The 23,002-nt window shown below is 38.8% G+C and overlaps 1 protein-coding gene across 1 annotated transcript in view; it reads left to right on the forward strand.

Moving 5' to 3' along the window:
• The window catches only part of bcar3 (BCAR3 adaptor protein, NSP family member), an 81,472-nt gene that overhangs the window by 2,068 nt on the left and 56,402 nt on the right, over nucleotides 1-23,002 (forward strand). Inside the window, exons 3-4 of the mRNA XM_030433704.1 lie at nucleotides 9,201-9,364; nucleotides 15,980-16,094. Of these exons, the coding sequence (XP_030289564.1) occupies nucleotides 9,275-9,364; nucleotides 15,980-16,094 (205 nt within the window). The 5' untranslated portion in view covers nucleotides 9,201-9,274. The remainder of the gene's footprint in view (nucleotides 1-9,200; nucleotides 9,365-15,979; nucleotides 16,095-23,002) is intronic.

The following is a 23,002-nucleotide window of genomic DNA, read 5'->3' on the forward strand; positions in this document are numbered from 1 at the left end:
GAGTATAAAAAAAACAAGTAAATGAAAACTGCTGATATTGTGGTGCAGTGTGATAATAGCCCCTCTGCCTGCAGCACAGACACAATGAAAGTCATCTAGAATTTCACACAAATAAGATGTTTGCTGCTGTGTGGCTACTTAGCTGCAAGCCCAGCCTTGCTTGATATGCACCTGTGCGTGTGTGTGTGTCTGCATATGTGTGTGTGTGTGTGTGTGTGTGTGTGAGAGAGAGAGAGAGAGAGAGAGAGATGATGAAGTCAACTCCACAAACCTCTGTTGCAGTGGTTTAGTCTCAACTCACATATGCTCATGTGCACCATATACAGGCAGCTGTGAAATCCTTTGAACTTGTTATTAATTTCTCTGAGAAAAAAGGTGTAAATTAGTGCATTAATGTCCACTTGGATGATGGAAAGAGTGACAAAAGGAGACAGAAAGGATGCATACAAGCGGAGAAATGAGGAGGAGGAAGAGGAGGAGAAGGAGGTGGTGAAGACAAACAAGTCAAGAGGTGACAGCACCAGGAACAGTAAGGTGGTGAAAAGAAAAGATGAGTCAGGACAGGACGGTTAGGTAGATTGAAAACCATAAAAGAAAACAGGATAGAAGATATGAAAAATCACAAGGATTGGAAAGAAGAACAGGAAAAAAGGAAGCAAGATGTACTGCAGATATATATTAGCTCTAAGCTAATAATGCCTCAAATGGGAACATTTATATTTTGATATTGTACGTAGTCCCTTTACAAATAAAGAGAAAATGAGGAATACAAGTTTGTAGTATTAAGGAGGAGATGTTTTTAACCAGTCCGAAGGAAAATGCCTTCTTTTTCGTAAAAAACAGTAATTATTTAGAGTCGAGCCTCATCCTCTCCTCTCTCGTATTCCAGCTGCTTCTATAGTTACTGTAACCTACAGGTAAACACATTCAGACAACTTCAGACATGTTCTCAAGGCAAGCACACAACCACAGGGAGAAAATGATATTCCACCTCTGTCAAATGTGTACATCACACCTCAGAAATAGTTCAGGAGAGGACATTGAGGTCTCATAATTAGTAACGTTCCTGCTTGCATTGCAATCGTAGACCTGGCCACAGAACAACAAAACAGGTTTTGTTGGATGTGTGATATCATGCTTTGCTTTTGATGCTGTGCAGACTGGAAAAAGCACTGCAAACCACAAGTCAAGGGGTAAAGGGCAAACTTTTTTTTCTTCTTAAGTTAAAACTAAATAATGGATGACGTGCTGATTGAAAGGCAGGTGAAGTTTTGACTCAACAAAATAATTCTGGAGCTTTACAGCAATGCAACATTCTCCTAAAAACTGAAGTAGATACAGATTTGTTTTAAACACACAGAAAGAATCATAAAGTGGCTCCATACAGCTCGTCCAGTGTAACCCAAGACTCCAGAAGCCTTGGGATCCCAGATTGATTTGAAAAGACATTATTCACACCCATTACATTTTACAGTTGCGCTCGTCTTGTATGTATGGCAGGTATTGAATGAACAGTATGAGCTGATTGTTGTATTCCAGCTGGGGTGAATTAGCTTGTATTGTTATGGGTCCATTTTTGTTCTCACGGCATGTGTCTTTGTTTGTCATACAGGACAAGTGGGAACATTCTCACCTGCCACCTGGATTATTAGCACATTAGCCTATGGAAGCAGCTCAGTCAGTGTCTCATTTTCCTTGCGTACAGTCCTTCATTTGAAACAATGAAACATTGTGCCGTCTGCCTCGGTAACAGGAGCTGGAATTGGCTTGGTGGTGATGCTGATGTTATTTTTGCAGCTTAATTCAATTGGTTGGATTGTGTCAGTCTAATGTGATTGGCAGAATGGATGTCCTTGGACGATAAAAGGCAGCCAATACAGGCATTAGAGAGTAACTGTAAATGGGAAATTGTCCTCTAATGCTGCTGTGGCTGTTCTGGACTGGAGAGTGACGCTTGCTTTGGTATTTGGCGAGCGTCTGTCAGATAGCCAGGCCTGTTCCGATCATTCAGTCAGTTGGATGCTGGGATAGGTCAATTTATATTCTATAATTCAATGGACGCTGTGACGGCACTCCAGAGAAATGTGGTCATGGGAAAAAGTTGAGGTCAAGTCAACAGGGAGAGGAGAGGAGATGCAGCTTGGAGTGGACTGAACAGAAAGAACAGGAAGAGGAAAAGAGGAATGCTCTAGGGACAGAGTACGGGTTGAGTTTTCTGGATAGTTGTTCACTCGTTCTTTTGGGAATACTTTTCCTTGGTGTTCACTTCTTTTTAACTCATCAGTGCTGACCTCCTGTTTACTCTCTCATCCTGTCAGCACTATTGGGAATGTGCACAAGCATGTCCTTCCATTGTAAACAGAGAGAAAAAAAATGCCAGTGCTCTAAAAACGTGATCCCAAGGAGTTACACAGGGTGAAACATCATTTAGCCAGTTTGAGCTATTCCTACTGAGCTGTCTTATAAGCACTACCACTTCTGGTTTGTTTCTAATCCAGATGACGTGCAACAAATGCATAGTTTCCTTTTTTCCTTGCAAGTAGTTTCCTAACTCCTTTAAACTGCTTCCCTTCCAACAAGTCTTTAAATGAAATGCCAATGTTCATGTGATTGTCTGGAAGGGTTCTGTGATCTTTCATGAGTTTTCAACCAGTCATGTGGAGCCTTGTGGAAATTTTACAAGATAAACCACTCACAATATCGGGCAAAAGCCTCAACACTATAAAATGACATACAGCTGTTCAGTAGTCTGTGCTGCTCACTTGCTACATGGATCATCTGGCTGAAAGATGCAGTCCCGATATCTTTGCTCAGTAGACTGGGCCAGAGTCGTAGACAGACAGGGTGTGGCCAACGCAGGTTTCATTGCCATCGACTTGCTGTATGAGCACCTTAATTAACCCCAGTTGTTCAGACTGTAAGACTTGATGGCACATTTTTCATTGTCATCATGTGGAGGGCACTCTTACTTAGACCCTTTTCCATCTGTGAGATCCCTTTTGAATTAGTAAAAGTAAAACTATTTGGCTTAATGGTGATTCAGCACAGCAGTTAGAAGGACAGTAAAATGTAAACTGCCTACTGTCTTTGTAGGAAAGGGACATTTTGACAGAGCAAATCAAACAAGATCAGGTTCAGGGATGCTGCTGTGGAAAACACTTGATATACCATACCTCAGAATACCTAATAAACAGAAGTTTGGGAGTGGAAACACATGTAGGACTGAAGTGTATTAAGAGGTGTGAGTGAGAATCTTTAAAATATGGTCATTTATGTTTGTAGTTTGTAAAAATAGGGTCCATGAAATAGTCATTATTTCTTACTCATTTCAAAACAAACAGTATCTTTAAACTAATTGTTGTCTAAGAACACTTAAACTCTCAACAAACTCACACAAAGTCAACATGTATTTACTTTATGTTATTTTTTTTTGTATGTATTTATCAGGAACCATATAGATAAACAATAAAAAACATATGTAACTTGTATACTGGAAAACTAGCTGAAGGTAATTTCTTCAGTATGTGAATGTGGATGAATGTGTGTGTTTGCTTGACACAGTAACCATGTTTAGCGTAACACTGCTTTTACTATGAGTTGACGCACAGAAGGAACAGCTGCAGAACACGCACACAGACACAGTTAATGTGGTATCGAGTCAGACAGTTTTGCAATCTTGCTTTGAACCTTGTAAGACATAGTGTGTTTCCAATAAGTACATTTGAAACGTTTATGATGGAAGTGAGACAGTATAGAGAATTTTATCACACAAATTTAATTGAAGGAAGTCATATTGAAAGTCAGATAAAGTTTCTTAAAAACAAGTGAACTGGCTCCATGGACCATAATTGGTCAAGTGCTTAACTCTGGACAAGCCAAAAACAGACATTTCTTTCCACTTATTAGTTTCTCAGTTGATTGCAGAGCAACCAATAACAGGACGCTTTAATAAATCAAGACAAATATCAACATTGTGATACAAAATTACATATATAATGGCAAGGGATGTTATCCATGTCACCCTCCTGTAGTCAATGTACAACTCGGAGATAAGCCTGAAAATCAATATCCTGATAAATGTGCCTGGTACTGTACATGTTCTGTGTATAAGCTCATTGCAGGTGGGACATAGAGGTCATTCATTTTCCTGAGCATCCCTCCATTTCTCCATTAGGTTAAACTGGAGCTGGTGTTATACACTGACATATACTGTATAAAGGACTCCTCTTCTCTAATCTACGTGGTGACACACTCATAGATTAGATTGATATGATTGAAAGTGGGGGACTGTTGTGCGTGTGGGTAAGTGCATGTGTGTGAGTGCCTGGAGATGGATCCTGGTGAGTGGTCGGCTGTGGTGGGCTCTTACAACCTCTGGTGACAGTCAGTGACATCATGTACATCTCTGTGACATCTCTTAATGTGATTGGGTGGGGTGTGGGGTTCACTGCATGTGCTCAGTCTCTGCCTCTTTGCCTGACAAGGTTTTTGTTGTTCTGTCTTTTACCAATGACATGACACCACACACACACACGCACAGACACACACACGCACACACACACACACACACACACACACACACAGACACACACACACACACACACACACACACACACACACACACACATAAAATGTAATGTCAGACCAACCCCCTATATGCATTTTTGCCCTGCCATTTCCACGACACAATACACAAAAGACACAATGACAGTGACAACACAAAGATAAGGATGCTACCTGACAGCACACAGATACGCAGATACAGCAGGGAAGGTCATTGCTGTTTTCATCAATAGTAACTTGTTTCCCATTGATTAAAAAAAGATTATTCACATATATTTCAGGAGAATATCAAAAATCTATAATGCAAATGTTCTAAATCAGCTGATCTTGGTCACTTGATCTTCACTGATTTGTGTCATAGCAGCTGTTTCCCTACCACTCAAACAGTATTGCAAGGCTTTGTTTTTTTTGTTACACTGTAGTGTTATTACATAAGATTCCCTGGAACACTAATATGAAATATAGGTAAGCAAGATGACAATATAACCCATGAGACAATAAACATTTGTCTACCATCACATCAAGGCTATATAGGCTATATCTATATCTATCTATCTATCTATCTATCTATCTATCTATCTATATCTATATCTATATCTATATATATATATATATATATATATATATATATATATATATATATATATATATATGTATGTATCTATATCTATATCTATATATATGTATGTATGTATGTTTAATATAGCGTTTATTTAACCAGGAATATTTCCATTGAGATTCAGAATCTCTTTTATTAGAGAGTCCTGGCAGAGACAAAAACATAAATAGTTTCCAATAAAGGAAACAAGGCTTACAATAATCAGCAAATTACATCAAGACAATGAAGTTACCAATGTTCAGTAACAGGACATATGCATTCAGTACTCAAATAACCCTTAATCCTATTATTAATTATAATCTTCCATACTTTAAGTTTAGGGTGTCTCTGTAACTCACACAAGGAAGAAGGAGCAAAAATATAAAAGTGGTTTTACCAAAGATGGTGCGGGTTTGAGATGACATACAAAATTTGTCCACATGACTGAAGGAGGTAGCTTATGCATTATGGCCCTATCAAGAAAAAAAGACCAATGTTCCAATCTTCTATAGCTGCAGTGATGTGTAAGAAAAAGCTGAACCAGAGACAAATCACAATGCAGCATGATAGACTAAATCCAACATTTCAGTGGATTTTGATAAGATTTCTGGCATTGGCCTGATGAAGAGCCCTCCTTTATCAGGTATTTCATTTGCTAGACTGACATCCTCATCTGTTTTTTGGTGCCTTTTTCATTTGATAGAACAGCTGGAGATCATGACAGGAAAAGGGGGATGAGAGACAGATGGCAGCAGGTTGGAAATTAAATCAAGGGAAATTTAACTCAGCCTTTGTACATGGGATGACAGCTCTGCCAAGTGAGCTATCAGGATGGAGAGAATATAGTCATCACTAGAAATGTCTCCGAGCTGATCCAGAACAACAATATTGAAGCCAATGAATATCAAGCCAAGGCTCTCCTTTACCACAGCAGGGCTTTACAGGAATGAAAATCAAGTGTGCAAATGAGAAATATTATTTAGGTGCACTGATGAGTGACTCTTAGTTCAGGCACTGAGGTTGGCAAAATGCATGGAGCTACAATGCTATTGATAAATAGTAAACATTAGCATTAGCAACAGCAATATACAAAACATTCAGATTACTGCACAATTACAGTTACGGGAGCCAGCATTTGATTGGGGGCTGCACAGGAAATCCCATAAACCTGTCGTTGGATTTGTGATTGGTCTCATAATTGCATTCAGATCCTCCAAATCCTTGAGTGCTGTATTTGCCTGTTGCAGGTAATGCAGATCACTATATCAGATCCCGGATGAAGTAAGAGCTAAAAACTTCTCCTTAACCATAAAGCATTTGTGTGTTGGCTTTTCCATCTCGCCTCAACATTAAACTACAGAGTCTTACACCAAATTACAGCACTATCATTGATAACGACATGTAATTCCTGCGATGCAGGAAAAAAGTGCAACTAGACAGGCGCTTGTTAGGGGGCGCAGTTTTGCGGTGTGGCCGAGTAGCTTCTTAAATGTAGGCAATTCAAAGTATAACGTATAGACATGGACTTTGAAATATAATGCATGCATATAATGTCACATTTGGGTGCCGTACAAACTTTGTCTGAGGACCGTAATTGGCCCGTGGGCTGCACTTGGAGAACCTCTGCTCTAGCTAATCACATCACATCCATTTTAGTAGTTACATTTTCCCCATTCATTCATTCATATCACAAGGATTAAAGTTCAAAACTCATTTAGCTCATGAAAATGAAGGCGTGTCAAATTTAGAAGGTTGGATTTTCAGTGTGTCAGAAACATATCTAATAAGCATTTAGATATCTAAATTTATCAGACTGGACTATCATCAGATTCCCAATGGTAACTCGGATCGGATCAAAGAAAAATTGATTCAGGACATTCCTTGAAATCACCAATGGCAACTTTTTTCTGCTGGCTTGAGTGTTATTCTGTTCTGTAATCTTCTCCATCTGCAGATATACTGTAGACATTTTGCCTGCCAACTTCTCTAAAGATTTTAACTTAGCACATTTCCTTCATCCATTCCTTATACACTTGGGTTTACAAGGATTTATCGTGACATGTAGCACTGAGATCATTTATTATTTTATTGCCTTGTATTCGTATGTGTGTTTGTTGCTGTAGCGGCAGCCCAATGCCTCTCAGTAAATGTGATTCGTGGCAGTAATCAACAGGTTCGTTTTTGTGATATGAACTCTCATTCAGTATCCAGTTCCAGTATGCTGAGGACCCTGTGTAATGTTTTATTGCTCTATCTTAACTGGCAGGACATTCTGACACCGAGTTTGATATCTCAGGCTCATTATCAGCCTCCTGTCGAGACAGAGACATCATCACCTAGGGGTGTTTACAGCATTGAAATGTCCGTTGTGCTGCTGCTGATTGGCCATTTGGCTGATAAAGAACAAGACTTGGCTACAGAACTGCCTCGCTCTGTAAAAGAAACGGCCTGTTTAGCACATGTCTTGTACTGACGTGTATGGACACACGCAGAGAAAAACGAACCAAAACCAGTCATCTATGCTAGGGCTGGGCGATATGGCCTAAAAATTGAATCTCCGATTTTTTCACACCAAACTCGATTTACTATTTCAAGCGATTTTTTTTTATCATTCTCAAGAACAAATTTCAAATTACAAAGAAATTATTAAAAGCATTGCATTTATTTTAATGCTATGATTCTAAACCAACTTGCCATGCTGTTGTAAACGGTGCAGCTTGAAACTCATTTGAAAAAATAAATAAAAGTGCATCCTTTTGAAAAGAATGTGTCCCTTTTTGATAAAATGCTTTTGTAAACATATTTAACATGTCAGATTGCTTGCTATTATAAAAACAGATCAGTTTCCATATTGGTATTGATAAAGTGTTAATATAACTTTTATTAAATACTTTATTTTGCAAAAGGTGCCTTTTGTTTCCAAATAGTATTTAATATCCCTGAAGATATGTAAACTAAATTAAACATCTGCATGCATTGCATAGTAAACACTGCATGTTGGTAGATGTACAGGACATCAGGTGTGTGCTTGCTGTCTTTTTAAAACATTTTTGGCCAGGAAGACGAGCCTGTCTGCTTCCTCTGGTTTGAGTCAGGATAGGTTGTGGCTTCGTAACACACACCTGGGGTCGAACATTTTCAGCGTGACGATGAACCTCCGGCTTTTCCACTGTAAATACAGGCACCATATCTTTAGCGATATGCAACGTGACTGCATCTGTAACAACTGTCCACCAGGACCCTTTCTTCTCATACGGGACACAATGATTAAATGATTCCTCTAATGTTGGCTGCTTTATAGCTGGTATTTGTGGGCTGCTGCAGTCTTCTCGTAGTGAACAAGTGTCCCACTGTGATACATGCGTCTGTTTGAGAGGCTGAAATAAATGTCGGTCCGCTGCCTTTAGTAACAACAGCCTTTGAACAAACTTTGCAGCGGATGGTGGTTTGTTCGAGGTCCGACGCTACAAAACCAAGCTACTAACGAGACGGTGCCATGTTAGCAACGAGCTCGCTGCATGTTGTTGTGTTTATTTCTCAGTGGAAAGTCAATGCGGGGGGCGGAGCTGACTATGAACTACGGGAGCCCATGAGGAGCGGCGGCAGAGCAAGTTAAATAAAAACTCGATTTTAATTTTTTAAAATCGTCCTAAACCAAAAACTCGAATTAATCGATTTTGCCGATTTATCGCCCAGCCCTAATCTATGCTTAAAAAAACAAACCCAAGTTACCTTCAACTGTTACCAGCTCATTTTCTGGGCTGTTGTGGTTCAACCATGAGAATTTCACATTACTTTCTTCTTGGCTGTAAAACAGGTGGAAGCAGGTCTACAATGTCTTTTTTTCCCCCTAGACAATGCACCTCTTACATTTCTTGTCAAAATTTAGGATGAAATACTGTTATCAGCTCATTTTCTGGATAGTTTTGAATCAAGATTGAGAATTCCATATATATTCTACGGTATGTTATTGTATTTGAGTTTGTTCTACTAGTCATCCAAATTAAATTGATTTTCTGTTGCTTTTTCTATGTTTCAGGTTCCATCTAAAAGACGAAAGAGAGAGTGTGTTTGTGCATCTGTGTACGTGCCTGTGTGTGTATATGTGTCACCATGAAGCACCAGTCTATCTCCAGATGGCTGAGCCAGCTGGGACTGCCGCAATACTGCATAGCATTGGAGCAGGAATATGATGGTGTAGAGGTAAAAAAACAAACAAACATATGAATCAACGAACCTACTAACATCTGGAGAGACATGTACATGACTATTGATTTATCATATTATTTATAAATAATAGATTCAAACATGCTTGCCTGTGTCGGAGAATACTTTTGAGCATGGAACAGACTAAAAGTACCTACTGTACAAAGCTAGAGAAATGAAAAACTTTCTGAGTGTTTAGAGGCAGTGTTTTCTCTAGGATTTTTTTCAGCAGTGGGGGCAGGCTCCCCGGGGAGCCGTGGCGGTGTAAACAAATGACACTTGACTGCAGATTTTACTTTTATGCCCAGCATAATCCACCTTTTTATTGAATGGCTGGCATGGAAAAGGGCTTTTTTAAGGCTGAATGTAAAAATAAAAAATAATAACAAAAATACAACAATAAAATAAAATAAAAAATAAAACAATAAAGAATAATTTCTTGATGGGGCTGTAGAATCAGTGGCAAAGATTGCACCCAGGCTCAGAACAATGAATTTTTCTGGGGTTTGAGAAATATTTGAACAAGCTCATCTGAAAATGCAATCAGCAGTTACATCTTGGCGTCTATATATTCGCTTAATGCTATCAATTAGTTTACTCACGTTAGCGACACTGAAGTGAGTTGGCACCGGGCCCAATTAATTAAGCTACCGATATGTTACGTAACCTTAGCTGGCCATCAATATTTTGCGAATGTCGATTGAACTTATAAAATCTATATAAGTTTTCTTTAGCTAGTAAGTCTACCTTTTCTCCGGTGAGTCGTTACCCTGTTTTCAAGATGACACTCCTCTGACTCTCCGACCTGGTGCCTGGGTGCTTGCCATGATGTCACTTTCAAGGCCGCGCTCTCGCAAGTAATTAACGTTGATGGCACCGGTAAGTTATTGGGGGAGGGCGGGGGGGATCTACTCCAAAGAGTAGATACTGAGCAAGATAATTATCTAGTTTACCTCAGCACTCGCGACACCCGACCCAGTGCAGGACTCTGCTGTGAAGGTGGAGATATGATGTGGCGGTGGTGTATTTGCGACAATTTAAAATAAAAAAAAGAAGGAAAAAAAAAAGAAGGGGGCCGCCACTCCTAAATGAATGTAGAGGAAACACTGAGAGGTGTTAACTGTCTACTGTTGACACTGTTAATCGTGTTCATAAAAACTTTTAGACAGCCTCTGCGTTGCATTGCTCTTGAGTCAAATTAAAGTGGGAAATACAGCAAAGCCTCGCACCGGTTTAAAGCTCAGAAATAAATGTACCTCCACCAAGGAGGTTTTGTTTTCATCTGTGTCGGTTTGTATGTTGTTGGTTGTTTGGATTGTTTGTCAATGGGACAAAACTTGGATGAAAGGTAGAGGATGGGTTTCAGCCCGGAATAGTCCCCATTATCTTCTGGTGTGAATTCAGAAAAAGGGACTGATTTTTTTTAACTTTGCGAGATTGTGATTTTTGTGTATTCTCTATGTAGGTTGCTGGTGTCTATGACTAAGTAAAAAGGGGACTGTTTTACTGAGTGCAATTCTTGCTGTCATATATGTCATGTTCTCTATTAATTTAGTCTATCACCTCAAAGGAAGTACGACTGGTTTAGATGATGACGATTTTTGAACATAATTTGCCTTTTAAGCCCCCAAACTAAATGACAAAATTGGATGTTTGTTATTGAAAAAAATAAGACACATTTTTTCTGATTCACCCCCTCTATGGTTATGGTTTAGTAACATTTCTCAAACTAACTTTTTGCTAATTATCTGTCCTCACCAAGAACTACTTAATAAGGCATTGTGGATATTAATTTAAGCACAAATGTTCAGGAAACAAAGATTTTGCTGCAGCAGAGTTTTTCAGTTAGAAAAACACATCCCAGCTATTATCCACAGTGCAATCATTTTGATGTCAGTAAGCACTGACGGGGGAAGTCTCCGTACAGAAATTGTAACATTAAACATACCACTGGTATATTTAATGTAGCACATCAAAATGGTCACTTCACCCAACATCTGTTTCCGAGGTCCCTGCCTGTACCACAGCACAATGGGCTGTAATGGGACTTCTTTTGCAGTGTTCAAAGCATTGCTGTGGACAATTTTAAAGCTGAATTACTTTCTACCAAAGAAATATAAAACTGAAATAAAACTGACACTATGGCCAGACTCCATTGGGGGTAAGTGAAAAAATGTTTTTTGCAAATTTGGATGAACTGATCTTTCAACATGTCTTTAATGAAACCATGTTGTACAAGGGACTCTTTCTCTTCTGGTAAAACCAACCGTTGTTATTAAGAGTGTTTCCCACAGCAGTCTAATAAAGCAGCCTAATAAAACTTCATCACGGGCCTATTAGACTGAAGGGACAGTGATGTGGGGGCTGTTTTAACTTCCCACCATTAGCCAAGTTCAATCTGAACATTACAGCCATTGGCTAGGAGATGAGATTGATGGGCCAATAAGACACGAATTATTCCATTACAGTGCCTCTTGCTAATGTTTAGCAGGAATGCAGTGGTGTAATTAGTGAAGGCATAATGGGGAAAGCTTATAAGAAAGAAAGCAAAAGGGGCAAGTAGAGAGCTTGGAAGAAAACTAAGCAGAAGAAGGAAAATAAAGTGTTGTTCTAGTCTTGTTTAACCTTAGTTGAGTTTAGATTGAACCTTTATGTTTCAGAGTTTAAATCTACAAACAACCATCAAATCTCATTGTTCTGAATGGAATTGCCTCATTTTGAAGCAAAGTCTCTATGAGTTGTCAAAAATAAATGCATGAAGCTGATGACTCCAGCTACTGGCAATCCTCTTACGCCATCTCTGAACAGAAAAAGTCATAGGGGGAACAAGTTCCCCATTTTGACAATCCTCCATGCACAATGAGTCTGGCTCCGCATTGCTAACCTTTCTCTGGGTTTTATAACAACATTATCCAGCTCAGTGCCTCTGAGCCATCCGGGCTGCGCGTTAACACAACGTACCGGTACAACCAACTCAGCCAACATCATCAACACTCATCACATACCAACAGCTACAAGCATGTAAAGTGTCCACTCTTTTAGAGTGTGGTGTACTCATTTTTTGTCAGTATGTATTTTTACTCTATTTACTGAGAAACAGTATTGTCAGCTGTTCCACTGAGAGCCGAGAAAACATTTAGCTTTTTTTGATTTTTAGTCTTGTGTAACGATATGTAACTCAATGCAATGCAATGATAAAACACCCATTATTTATCATATCCAAAACAACAAAATCGTTTGCATAAGTGGAGTGAATGTACAGCATCTTCAGATTCTGTTGCAGTCCCCACTTAAAGATTTAGGCTTTGCTCAAACAGCAGGTGAAATTGCTGAGAAGGGTTTTCTCCTTTCATGTAGAATTTTGTCCTGTGAACATTGAATATCATGCAAAGTCAGCATGTAAAGCAGTGACACATCGTAAAAAAGCACTTTATCACTGCTGATCCAAGTTTACAAGCTCATTTGATTCACTCTAATATCATAATGTTGATGTTGAGGTCTTGCCCAGTGCCATCTGTACGCCGCTGCTCGGTCTTGCGCCTTCATCATTGCAACAACATTCATGCGGGCAAAACCAACACTGACAACTGCTATATCAACTCTCCAGAGGACTGGTATGAGAGCTCATATTGTTGTTCAGCTATGCAGGATCTGAAAGAGAAAGAAAAAAGAAAACATGTCAACTTGCTGTTTGACTCACAGTGAGACGAGAGCGACAGATGGAGCGGGAGAGAGATGTTGAGATATATTAGGAGTTTGTTATACGCCAACCATGTCCCAGAAAAACACACACGTACAGCTTCACGCACACACACACACGCACATGCACACACACACACACCCACACACACACACAGAGTCATGGGGTGTGTGTTATTGTGAGTCCTTCCACGTGCAGTGTTTTGTTGTTTTCAGTTTGTCTGCATTTGTTTTTGAAAGTTTAAAACTGTTGCTTTACTGCAACACAGTGTGTGTGTGTGTGTGTGTGTGTGTGTGTGAGTGTGTGTGTGTGTGCGCGCACTTGTTTGCATGTGAGTGGGTGACTGAGTGTGTTTGCGTGCATGTGCACAATTGGCTACTCTGGTATGCAGGTATGTATGTGTGGTTGTGGATGCATGTATAAATTCTAACCCTCTGTTTGTGACTAAGAGTGACTGTAATTTGATTGTGCACTTTTTCTTTGTGTTTGCCTTAGATGTGTGTGTATGTGTGTGCATGTGTGTGTGTGTTTGTGTGCGTGTGTATTCATGGTTTTGCCCACTGTACGTTTGTGTAGTCTAAAAAGAGCCGTGGCGTGTTTGTGACGAACTGAAGAGAATGGTCGTATTGTTGTGAAACCAAAACAACAAGGCTTTGGTTTGAGCCGGCAGCGTCCTGTGATGACAAAGTGTGTCTTACTTACATGTGTGTGACTTTGTGTAGTTCCATTACTGTACGAGGTTGAGCTCTGGTTCAAAGACTCTGTGGCTGCCCCTCACTGTGCTATTTCAGGGGTCATTTACTTTAATACCACATTGGGGGTTGAAGTGAGGCAGGGTGTGGGTTTTTGTGTGTGTTTAAGACAATGCTGTAATGATAGGAGCAGGATGAGGGGAGGAGATGGCACACTTCTGGAAGATAGGAGGTCACCAGTGGTCTCAGTAATTTTTCTTTTGCTCTCCTGGACCCACCAGTCTGTCTAGACAAACGTCCACCAAGCACAACAAGATCTTCCCTGTGAGAAAATCTAAATCAAAGTCGGTTGTTCGTACTTGTTTTCTCAATAATTTCTTATCTGTTAATGTTAGCTGTGTGATAAACCAGGCTTTGACAAGAAGAATTTTAGGCAGATTCATCCACAATCCTCCACGACAATTGGAGGAGAAACATGTTCTGGAACATTTGTTAGTTCCGATGTTCAGCCTAGATTATCTGGAAATGTGAGAGATTTACAGATCACTCTTAAAGTGTCCAAACTCTTGCAGACTCATCAGGACCGCCTCCATAATTACAAACATGTCTAACGTATATGGGGTTCAATTCTGGACGATTACATCAGTACTTTTTGAATGGGACCACAATGATCTCCTCTAACCATTTTACCATCCAGACTCTTTTAACCTTCTTCTTTTATTTGTCTTACTGCAAAACACGACTACAGCCAATTGTTGCACCATACCAGTCAACATTTTGTGTCCATCTGCTTGAGCTGATCCCTCTGGGATGATAACCTTTATAATTTGTGTTATTATTCATTGTTTTCAAGTCTTGTAGTGTGTCAAAGTTTAAGATTAGAGAGAAGAACATCTGTGAATTGTCCCCTTATTTGAATGCAACCTGATTTCGAAATTGGTTAAGGATTTTGTAACTAGAAAGGTTCATCATCACTACTTGTTTGTGATTGGCAGGCTAATGTCCTTTCAGCGGCATACTGTGACACCTCACATATAGTCCTAGCAAAGAACATAACCTCTCACACCTGAGCCACACATTTTTTCTCAAAAATTATACCCTTTCCTCTCAGTGACATAAATTCAGTCAGTGTGGAATGCACAGAAATGATTCACATACTGCTACACCTCTCAACCTCTTACCCTCTTGATGTTGTTGGCTGAAGTGAAAATAGAGCAAAAATGGGCAATGTCTCAGTCTCTCTCTGAAAAAGCTCCCTACTGAAAAGGCATTGAATGAAGCAACATCATAAAAGCAAACAGAATGGATAGGACATCACAGGGAAGAACATTTATTTATTCTTTATTTTTCATAGGGACATTGTACGTCAATCAACATTCAAACAAATGTAAATGCACCCGAGATAGTGGACCCAAGTTAACATAAAGATATAACATTGAAACAAACATTGTGTTAAAACATTTTTTTAAAACCACTGTCCAGTCCAAATATTCTGCTTGGTTGAGAGTCAACTAGCAACAGAGTCAGCCATCAGAAACAAGGAGTTGGCAGACACAGAGGCAGTACAGCTACGGTTGAAGGTATCAGCCGATTTTGCTAATGCAGTAGAAGTTTGTAGCCTGAGTCAAGGAGCTAGGTGTTGTTTTTAACCCTGAGGTACTATACTGCAGCTGTCAGCTAAAAACATATAAACAAGCTATAAAGACCCTACAACACAGTTTCTTTAACAGAATCAATAAACCTAACTATATTAAACTTACAACAAGGAACGTTTAACTTGTTATGAAACAGTCTCAATGTAATACTGCAACCTATATGACCTAAAGAATCAAACAAGACCATCAGCAAGAAGATTTGTACATGATATTATCCTCAATGCTTGTCACTGGGTCTGATACTGCCTGCTGATTCTGTCAGAAAATAAAACAGAATTTTTATGTTGGAATGCTGAGGAATAATCAGATGAATAATGAGTCTCACATCGTTAGATTACAGTTATTAATTTGACATCTCTTTTGTCAAAAAAATTTAATAACTTTTTTCACTAGCCATATCTTTCATTTCACAGGCACATCTTGTGATCTTAGTATTTGGTGTTGTGGTGAAGTAATTGTCTGGCTTGTTGATATCTAAACTATTTATCACAGAAGTTTACATTATTTACAGAATACCGCCCCTTCAGACAGAATAACTTCATGTTTGTGTTTTAATGTTTTCCAGGACCTGCTTCACCTCTCAGAGTATGACCTCTTGGAGCTTGGAGTCTACAATCACCTTCACCGCCTGCACCTTCTCACTTCTCTACGCCTCCTCCAGGAGCGAGAGAGGAGGAGAGGTACTCTAACACACACAGAGTTTACAAAACATTATGTTTCCTTATCTGTTCCATCAGCTTGTTGATTCTGGCTCCATGTTTCAGTCTCCAAGTTTGCATCTCTCTGGCTAGCTCTCTGTGTAGACAGAAAGACAAAGATAAATAGCATTAGTGTCATGTAAAGACATGCTTATGCCTGGGGGGTCTGCTGGTGGGGAGGGGGTCGTCTGGTGAAGGACAATACTCTGTTACACACATACACACGTGCACGCACGCACACACACACACATACACACACACACACAGACAACACAGACAACACAAACATGAACACTTTCAAGGCTGTCAGTAAATAAGGAGAAGAGTGCTGAGGTCTGCAGTCCTGCTGGGTTTAATCACTTCTAGAAGTGCATGTATGCTTACATCAATGTGTGTGCAGGTCTGTGTGAGTGCACGACTGACTGCTTTGTTTGCCCAGTTTCCCATGCATTATACTGTGAAATCTAACTGTTGTCTTGGTGACTGAGTCCGGCAAGAGTCAAATTAAGTGGGGAAATTACTTTAGGGAAGTTTTTTTACATCATCACAGAAGAAATATTACTGTATTTCTTGAAATACACCAGGAAAAGAAGTGAGGTGTTTGCACAGGCAAAATATGCAGTTTAAAACCTAACCAATGCATCACACTCACTTTAATCCATAGTATGGACGTAGTTCTCTGGCTAACTAGAATTTTTTCAGAAGCCAGATTTCTGAATGTGTTAAAGGAAGTAGGAACTATAAATACATAGTCTACTCATCTCTTAGTTTGCTTGTCCACATGGAATTGAGTTTATTAAAAGAAACAACAAAACGCCTCAAGTGAGACCAGCATCATATAAGAACGCCAAAGCTCTGTAATTAACGGAAGTTAAGATTTGTTTCTTTCTGGGGATGGAAATCAATAATATTTGTCAGTGTTTGTCGTAAATGATGTTAAAACTAACTTGCAAGTAACTGTTGGAGAGCTGCCGTTGTATCACTTTTGTAGGCTTTGTCCCGTCTTCCTCACTCACAATAAAACAAAAATGCCATGTTTTACAATGGTGTCAGATTTACTAAACGGATCATGCTGCACTTAACTATAGAACTAGCTAAAATACTGCGCATATACCGGTAGAGATCCACTACCTTGTGTGTCATTTACATCAAGGGCTGACATCCAAACATCTGTGGACTTACTCACTGTAAGTCCACAGATTCAATGTTTCTTCATTAAGGTACAAAGACAAAACAAAATGAAACACGAATGAAAACTTTGATGTCAGTAGCATGTGAAAGGTGACAAGAATTTAATCCTCTGACAACCATGAATGTATGATCTAATAGTTTACGAGATGAGAAAAATAATTGTCTAACTACTAAAGCTATTTGATTAATCAGTTTGGTAGTTTGAGGAAAAAACACACACAAAAAAAAATCGCAATTTTATAATTATTAATTGTGAGAATTTACTAGTTACTCCCCTATGACAGTAAACTGAAGACATTTCAGGATGTCATCTTGGCTTTGGAAAACATTGATTGACATTGATTGAATGTAATATAACATTTTTCTGACCAATCGTTCTGGAAAATGATCAACAGATTTATTGACAATGTAAACAATTTTTAGTAACCCTGTAGCTGATGTTCAAAGGAATAAAATGACTTAACAAATAAAACAAACCTAGATTTGATAAACAGGATAAACAAAAGATAGCAATATCGCTTTTATTAACAAGTAATCTGCGAACAACATGTGACTGATGATTATGACATAACATGACCATAGACATATACAAAACAGGAGATGAGAACGCCACAGATTACCCCTTCTAAACGCACAAATCTTCACATTCCTGAGATCACAGTGTTACTGCTCGCAGAGCCCCGATGTGCAGGTTGAGGACCGTTGCTGAGGTGAAACAGCCTCTAGTTGAAATCACTCAGTCACCAACTACTGTGGTATTATCTGTCTGCCTGGCAGCCTGCCACCCCTATCATTACCACAAAGGCCAGATTTGTTCAGCTAATGGTATCCTTCACACACACACACACGTGCATGCACACGCACACAGCAGCCAAAGACACATGCAGCAGCCTCCAAAAATGCTAACTCAACATTTGACCCAGATAAGAGCATTCTGGAAAGAGCACCTTCAGGATGAAACACATGTGCATCCAGGCACATTTTCATTTTACCATATTGCTGTTTTTTGGCTACAGTATGTGATTACGTGGCTGGAATAACAATCTGTGTGTGTGTGTGTGTGTGTGTGTGTGTGTGTGTGTGTGCGTGCCAGGTACTTTCCTCGTTGGCAGGAGAGAAGTAAAGTATCTCCAATTAGAACAATTAGAGGGTGAAATCAGAAGCATCAGTAAAACACACGTGCGCGCTCTTATTTCACATTTTTGCGGCATTTTAGTTTCAGGTGTTTATGTTTGGTTACAGTTGTTACTGTAGTGCCGAGGCTGTGTATTCCTGGGTTGTCAAGATTTTCCAAATCCATGATTCGTTTAGAATTTGTATTGAAACTTTTTTGTTATTCAGCTATGCCATTGTTAGACTATCAGGTGTGGATTTATAAAGACGGACATTTTCAAATTCATCTATCATCTATTCATTTATCCTGTTGATTTTTATAGCAAAACTCTGTTCCCAAACAAATTAATGAAGGATCTAAGGCTGGGTGGTAGGGCCTAAAACTAATATCAAGGCAAGAGTATGACATTTTTGATCAACAGTCATCAATATTGGGGATACAGTGAGTAAGTGAGTAAAGACAAGCTTTAGAATAAGTAGAACAGTCTGGTAAGTTCAGAAATGACATCATTTTACTGTAATGCAGCTTTTAAACCAGGACAGGCCAACACTCATGCCACATCATGATGTTATGATATCTAAAATCTAAGAGATGATATAAGGTCTCATATCACAATAATGATATAAATTGAATATATTGACCAGCCCCAACCCAAAATGATCTCTGAAAGAGAAAACAAATCCAACATCTTGTGTGCTGGAGAAATCACCTCTAGTACCAGTAAGTTGAGTGCCTTTGTGCACACAGGAATGTGGCTGGATTGGAAGTGCAGCTTCAGGATTTTGTTTTTTTATGTTGTTGTTGTTTTTTGACTATCTTTGTCTGGGTGCAAGTAGGCGGGTTGGAGAGAAAAAAACAACAATGGGAGAGTCAGGGATAAATTGTCCAAACTCTTTCCCACTGCAGATCCTGGTTGTCCGAGGTGAAGCTATGTACCCGCCACAATAGGACACATGTTCTGGTCATGCACCTCCCTCAACGACTATTGGAGACAGATATTTGATGTATTTTCCAAAATCTGTGGTCAGACTATAGCACCTGACCATCACACAGCTATCTTTTGGCTACCTTCAGAGTAGGGCTTTAATCAACCAAAGAAATCCTTGGTCGACTGAAGCCGTGAAGTTTCGACTAAAAATCGACTAATTGACGGAGGGCGGTGGCAGCTGTTGGTAGCCTTTCGCTTAATTAATTAAAAAGAAACATAAAGACTAGTAGTCTGTTTGCTTTAAATTAAGTTTTTGACCCTATTATTTTGCACTGAAATTAATTAATTAAAATGATTGAATTAATAAACACACAAGAGTCTGTCTCTGACAGCGTTTTGCATCACGTGTATCTGCGTAATATCATAGCCCATGATTACCTAAAATATACTATGTCATCTCGTGCTATCAGCACAAGAACTGTTGAGGAATATTTAGATAATTGTTTTTGTCATGTTATAATAATTGACACACAGGAGCTCAGCTTCGTGGCTAGAACACAAACTATTAACCTAAAACTTTTACTCTTAAACATAAAAGGCAAGTCCACTTTAAGAAAAATAAATTGTTCATATACAAAACGGATGGAGCAACCTAACACAGACAAGTCAGCTTACCGTTTTTAGGTGATATGCCATGTTTGTAGTCGGGCTGTGATATACAAACTTTGCATTCAACTTTTTTTCCATTTTTATAAACTGCTGCCACACTGTTGATGTCTTTGACATGGTATAATAGGAATGACTGAAATGCTTAAAAACTACAACTACTTATAACATGTTCAAAACATCAATTCACCCATTATATGATGCAAAGTTCCAGTCTGACTATTTTTGTATTAGTTCTTCTATTTTTCTGTTTGTTTAATTTTATTCTTGTTTAAGAGCCTTAAGGGTGGGGGGCGGAGGATCCATTTATATTTTGTGTCTATGTTTGTAAGCTGTATGTTTGTTAATGAAAAACTGCAAAATCAAGTTAAAAAAACAAAAAAACAATGGGAGAGTCACCATGATTTTGATGATTGAAACTGAAAGCTCATTTTGATCAATTTTAATTTTCAAATGTAATTTTTGACACCCCTAGTTGATAATTATTATGTTTAAAAGATTGACTGCAACCTCAGCTGTATTGTGGTTTGTAATCATATGTTTATGACCATTAATTCTGTTACCGTATTTATTACCACTGATGCTGTTTGCTGCAATTTCACTCTATTACTGATGCCCACAGGGGAAACACTGGGGCACACATAAGCACAGTTGAAATCCATAATAGTTTCATTTCACTCGAGTTTATTAATAGATGGTTCCTACTAGCACTGTCATTTACAGCTGCTAGGTGAATTAGATTGCTGTAGTCATTTGAAAGCAGCAGAGCAGGCTGTGCTTTCCACTTGCAACCTCTAATTTGGGTCATGTGCTGTACATTTTACAAAGCCATGCACAATAACACACACATCATCTGGCAAGGATAGTTGGATTTAATCAAGCACCGGGCTTGAAAAAACAAATCAAAAAAACATTTCTTTCTAAGCAGAAGAGTATAAAAAACATCAATTTCTGCATCCATTCATTCACACACTCAACTTGCCCTGCTGAACTCAAGCCTTCCAGCTGTTTTCTCCTACGTTCAGATCTGTTTTGTCCCTTCCTGAACAATATGAGTTGAGGAAGTCAGTAATGTGAATACCAGAACACACACAGACAGCATACTGTTATACAGTGCCATGCTTAACATGGATTGACACAAGTTTTACATTGTATGTGTGTGTAAATGAGAGCGAGAGAGTCACCAGGTGTTCGTGCGGGCAGTTTTGTTTGCTTGTTTGTTTCCACAGTCGACAGTGATGTTGCTATGGTGACGGAATACTTACAGTGGTCAGTTGGGAGTTACTTTGCAGACCAAATATAGATCTTTCAAACTGACAATTACACACATTCATAGCTGTCAACTGGCTTGAACTGTCAGCCAGTGTTTCAGTGTCTATGACAGCAGACGTTGCAGACGGACGGTTGAGATTCATTCATTTATTCACTTTATTCGCCCCAACATGCTTTGATCCAGTTCAGATTTCAATGTTTTTTTTTTTTAAGTTCTTGGATCTTGTTATCTGAGAGTTTTTAAAACTGAACTACATTTTGTGACAAAGAGATGTTGGGAGAACATAATTGTTGTGAGATCTACTTCAGTGTTCAGGGATTGAAAAATAACACTCACAAAATTGATCAAAGCACAAAATGCACTGCAACTTAAAACTCAGTGGAGGGAGATGTGTTTTTATTAGAAGGTAAGACATTGTGCACAAAGTGTTCTGCTGCTCTGTGAAGTGAGGGCCAAAAATCGAATTACATCAAATACCATTTTGCGCTGTGTCAACTTTTTTCCCTCACTGATCGATAACTCAAAATGCCCTATCGCAGCTCTGTTCAGATGGATCACAATTCATGTCACATTGACAATATCCATAAAAACATCAAATATAATTATGCATTATGCAGAGATTTCACAAACTTTACATTTTAGATAACTTATGTTGCATTGTACTAAGAAGTGCAGGCTGAACCAGGATCATCTCTCTTGTGAAGGTGATAGACTATTCACCATGACCTGAAGTTAATGCTAAGTGTACTGTAAACATGTTCCTCTGTCTGTCTGAGTGTGTTAGTAAAACCAGCTGTGCGGTCAACTCTTATCTCTGTATGTCAAAATAGGGAAAATCCAGTTCCTGGAATTTTCTTGTATCTTGCTGCATGGTAACACATCACTGCTGTCAGTCAGCTACATTCATTTGACACCTACATTAAATACAGTAGTCCTGCAACAAATCCTTTTGACCGGTCCCTTTACTGTTAAAACAAATCATTTAAATCTAAATGATAAATGCCAAAGAGATCATCGCCTTCTAAAATGATACATCTGAATATCTGGAGTGAACATTAAGAGAACATTGTCACTGTTGTCCATAGTGCTTTTGATCAAAAATCATTTTGATCAAAAATTATTAAAATTCTAATGTGTTTTGATTTGCTTCTGCTATGGTTAAACTTTGATTAGGTTTAGGCTATAGCTATATTATGGCTATATTTTTGGGGGCCAATGTCAATACTAGTGTACTAGTGTACTGGAATAAAATGTCAATATAGATATATATCGGCTGATATTCGTATTCATACAAAACAAAGATAAGTAATGGAGACAGCATATTTCTAGTTGAACAATTAACCTTATTGGGAATTGGTCGCTGTAGTGCGCTAAAACTACTCAGTTCAGATGAAGGAATAATTACAGTCATGCTTTAAAGAAAACAACACTGACTGTTGGCAAGAAGTGTGATGCAAGCAACCGTCTTCCACGCCAACATCATGTCTTTTATATGTCGAACCGCCTTCCGAAGAGGCTTTGTGTCACAATAACAACACCAGTTACTTCAGCCATTGCTTCTGAGAGACAACAGTCATCATTTTTACTGCCACTGGAGGTCTTGTCAGATAAATCTGAACAAATGTTTTAGGCTTTTGAACAAATGCTTTTACTTTTATTGTGAGGACAAGCAAGCAAATTGTATTCTTAGATACATTTAGGACAAAATAATGTATCAT

The sequence above is a fragment of the Sparus aurata genome, chromosome 11 (genome assembly GCF_900880675.1).
Source record: "Sparus aurata chromosome 11, fSpaAur1.1, whole genome shotgun sequence".
Lineage (NCBI taxonomy): Eukaryota > Metazoa > Chordata > Actinopteri > Spariformes > Sparidae > Sparus > Sparus aurata.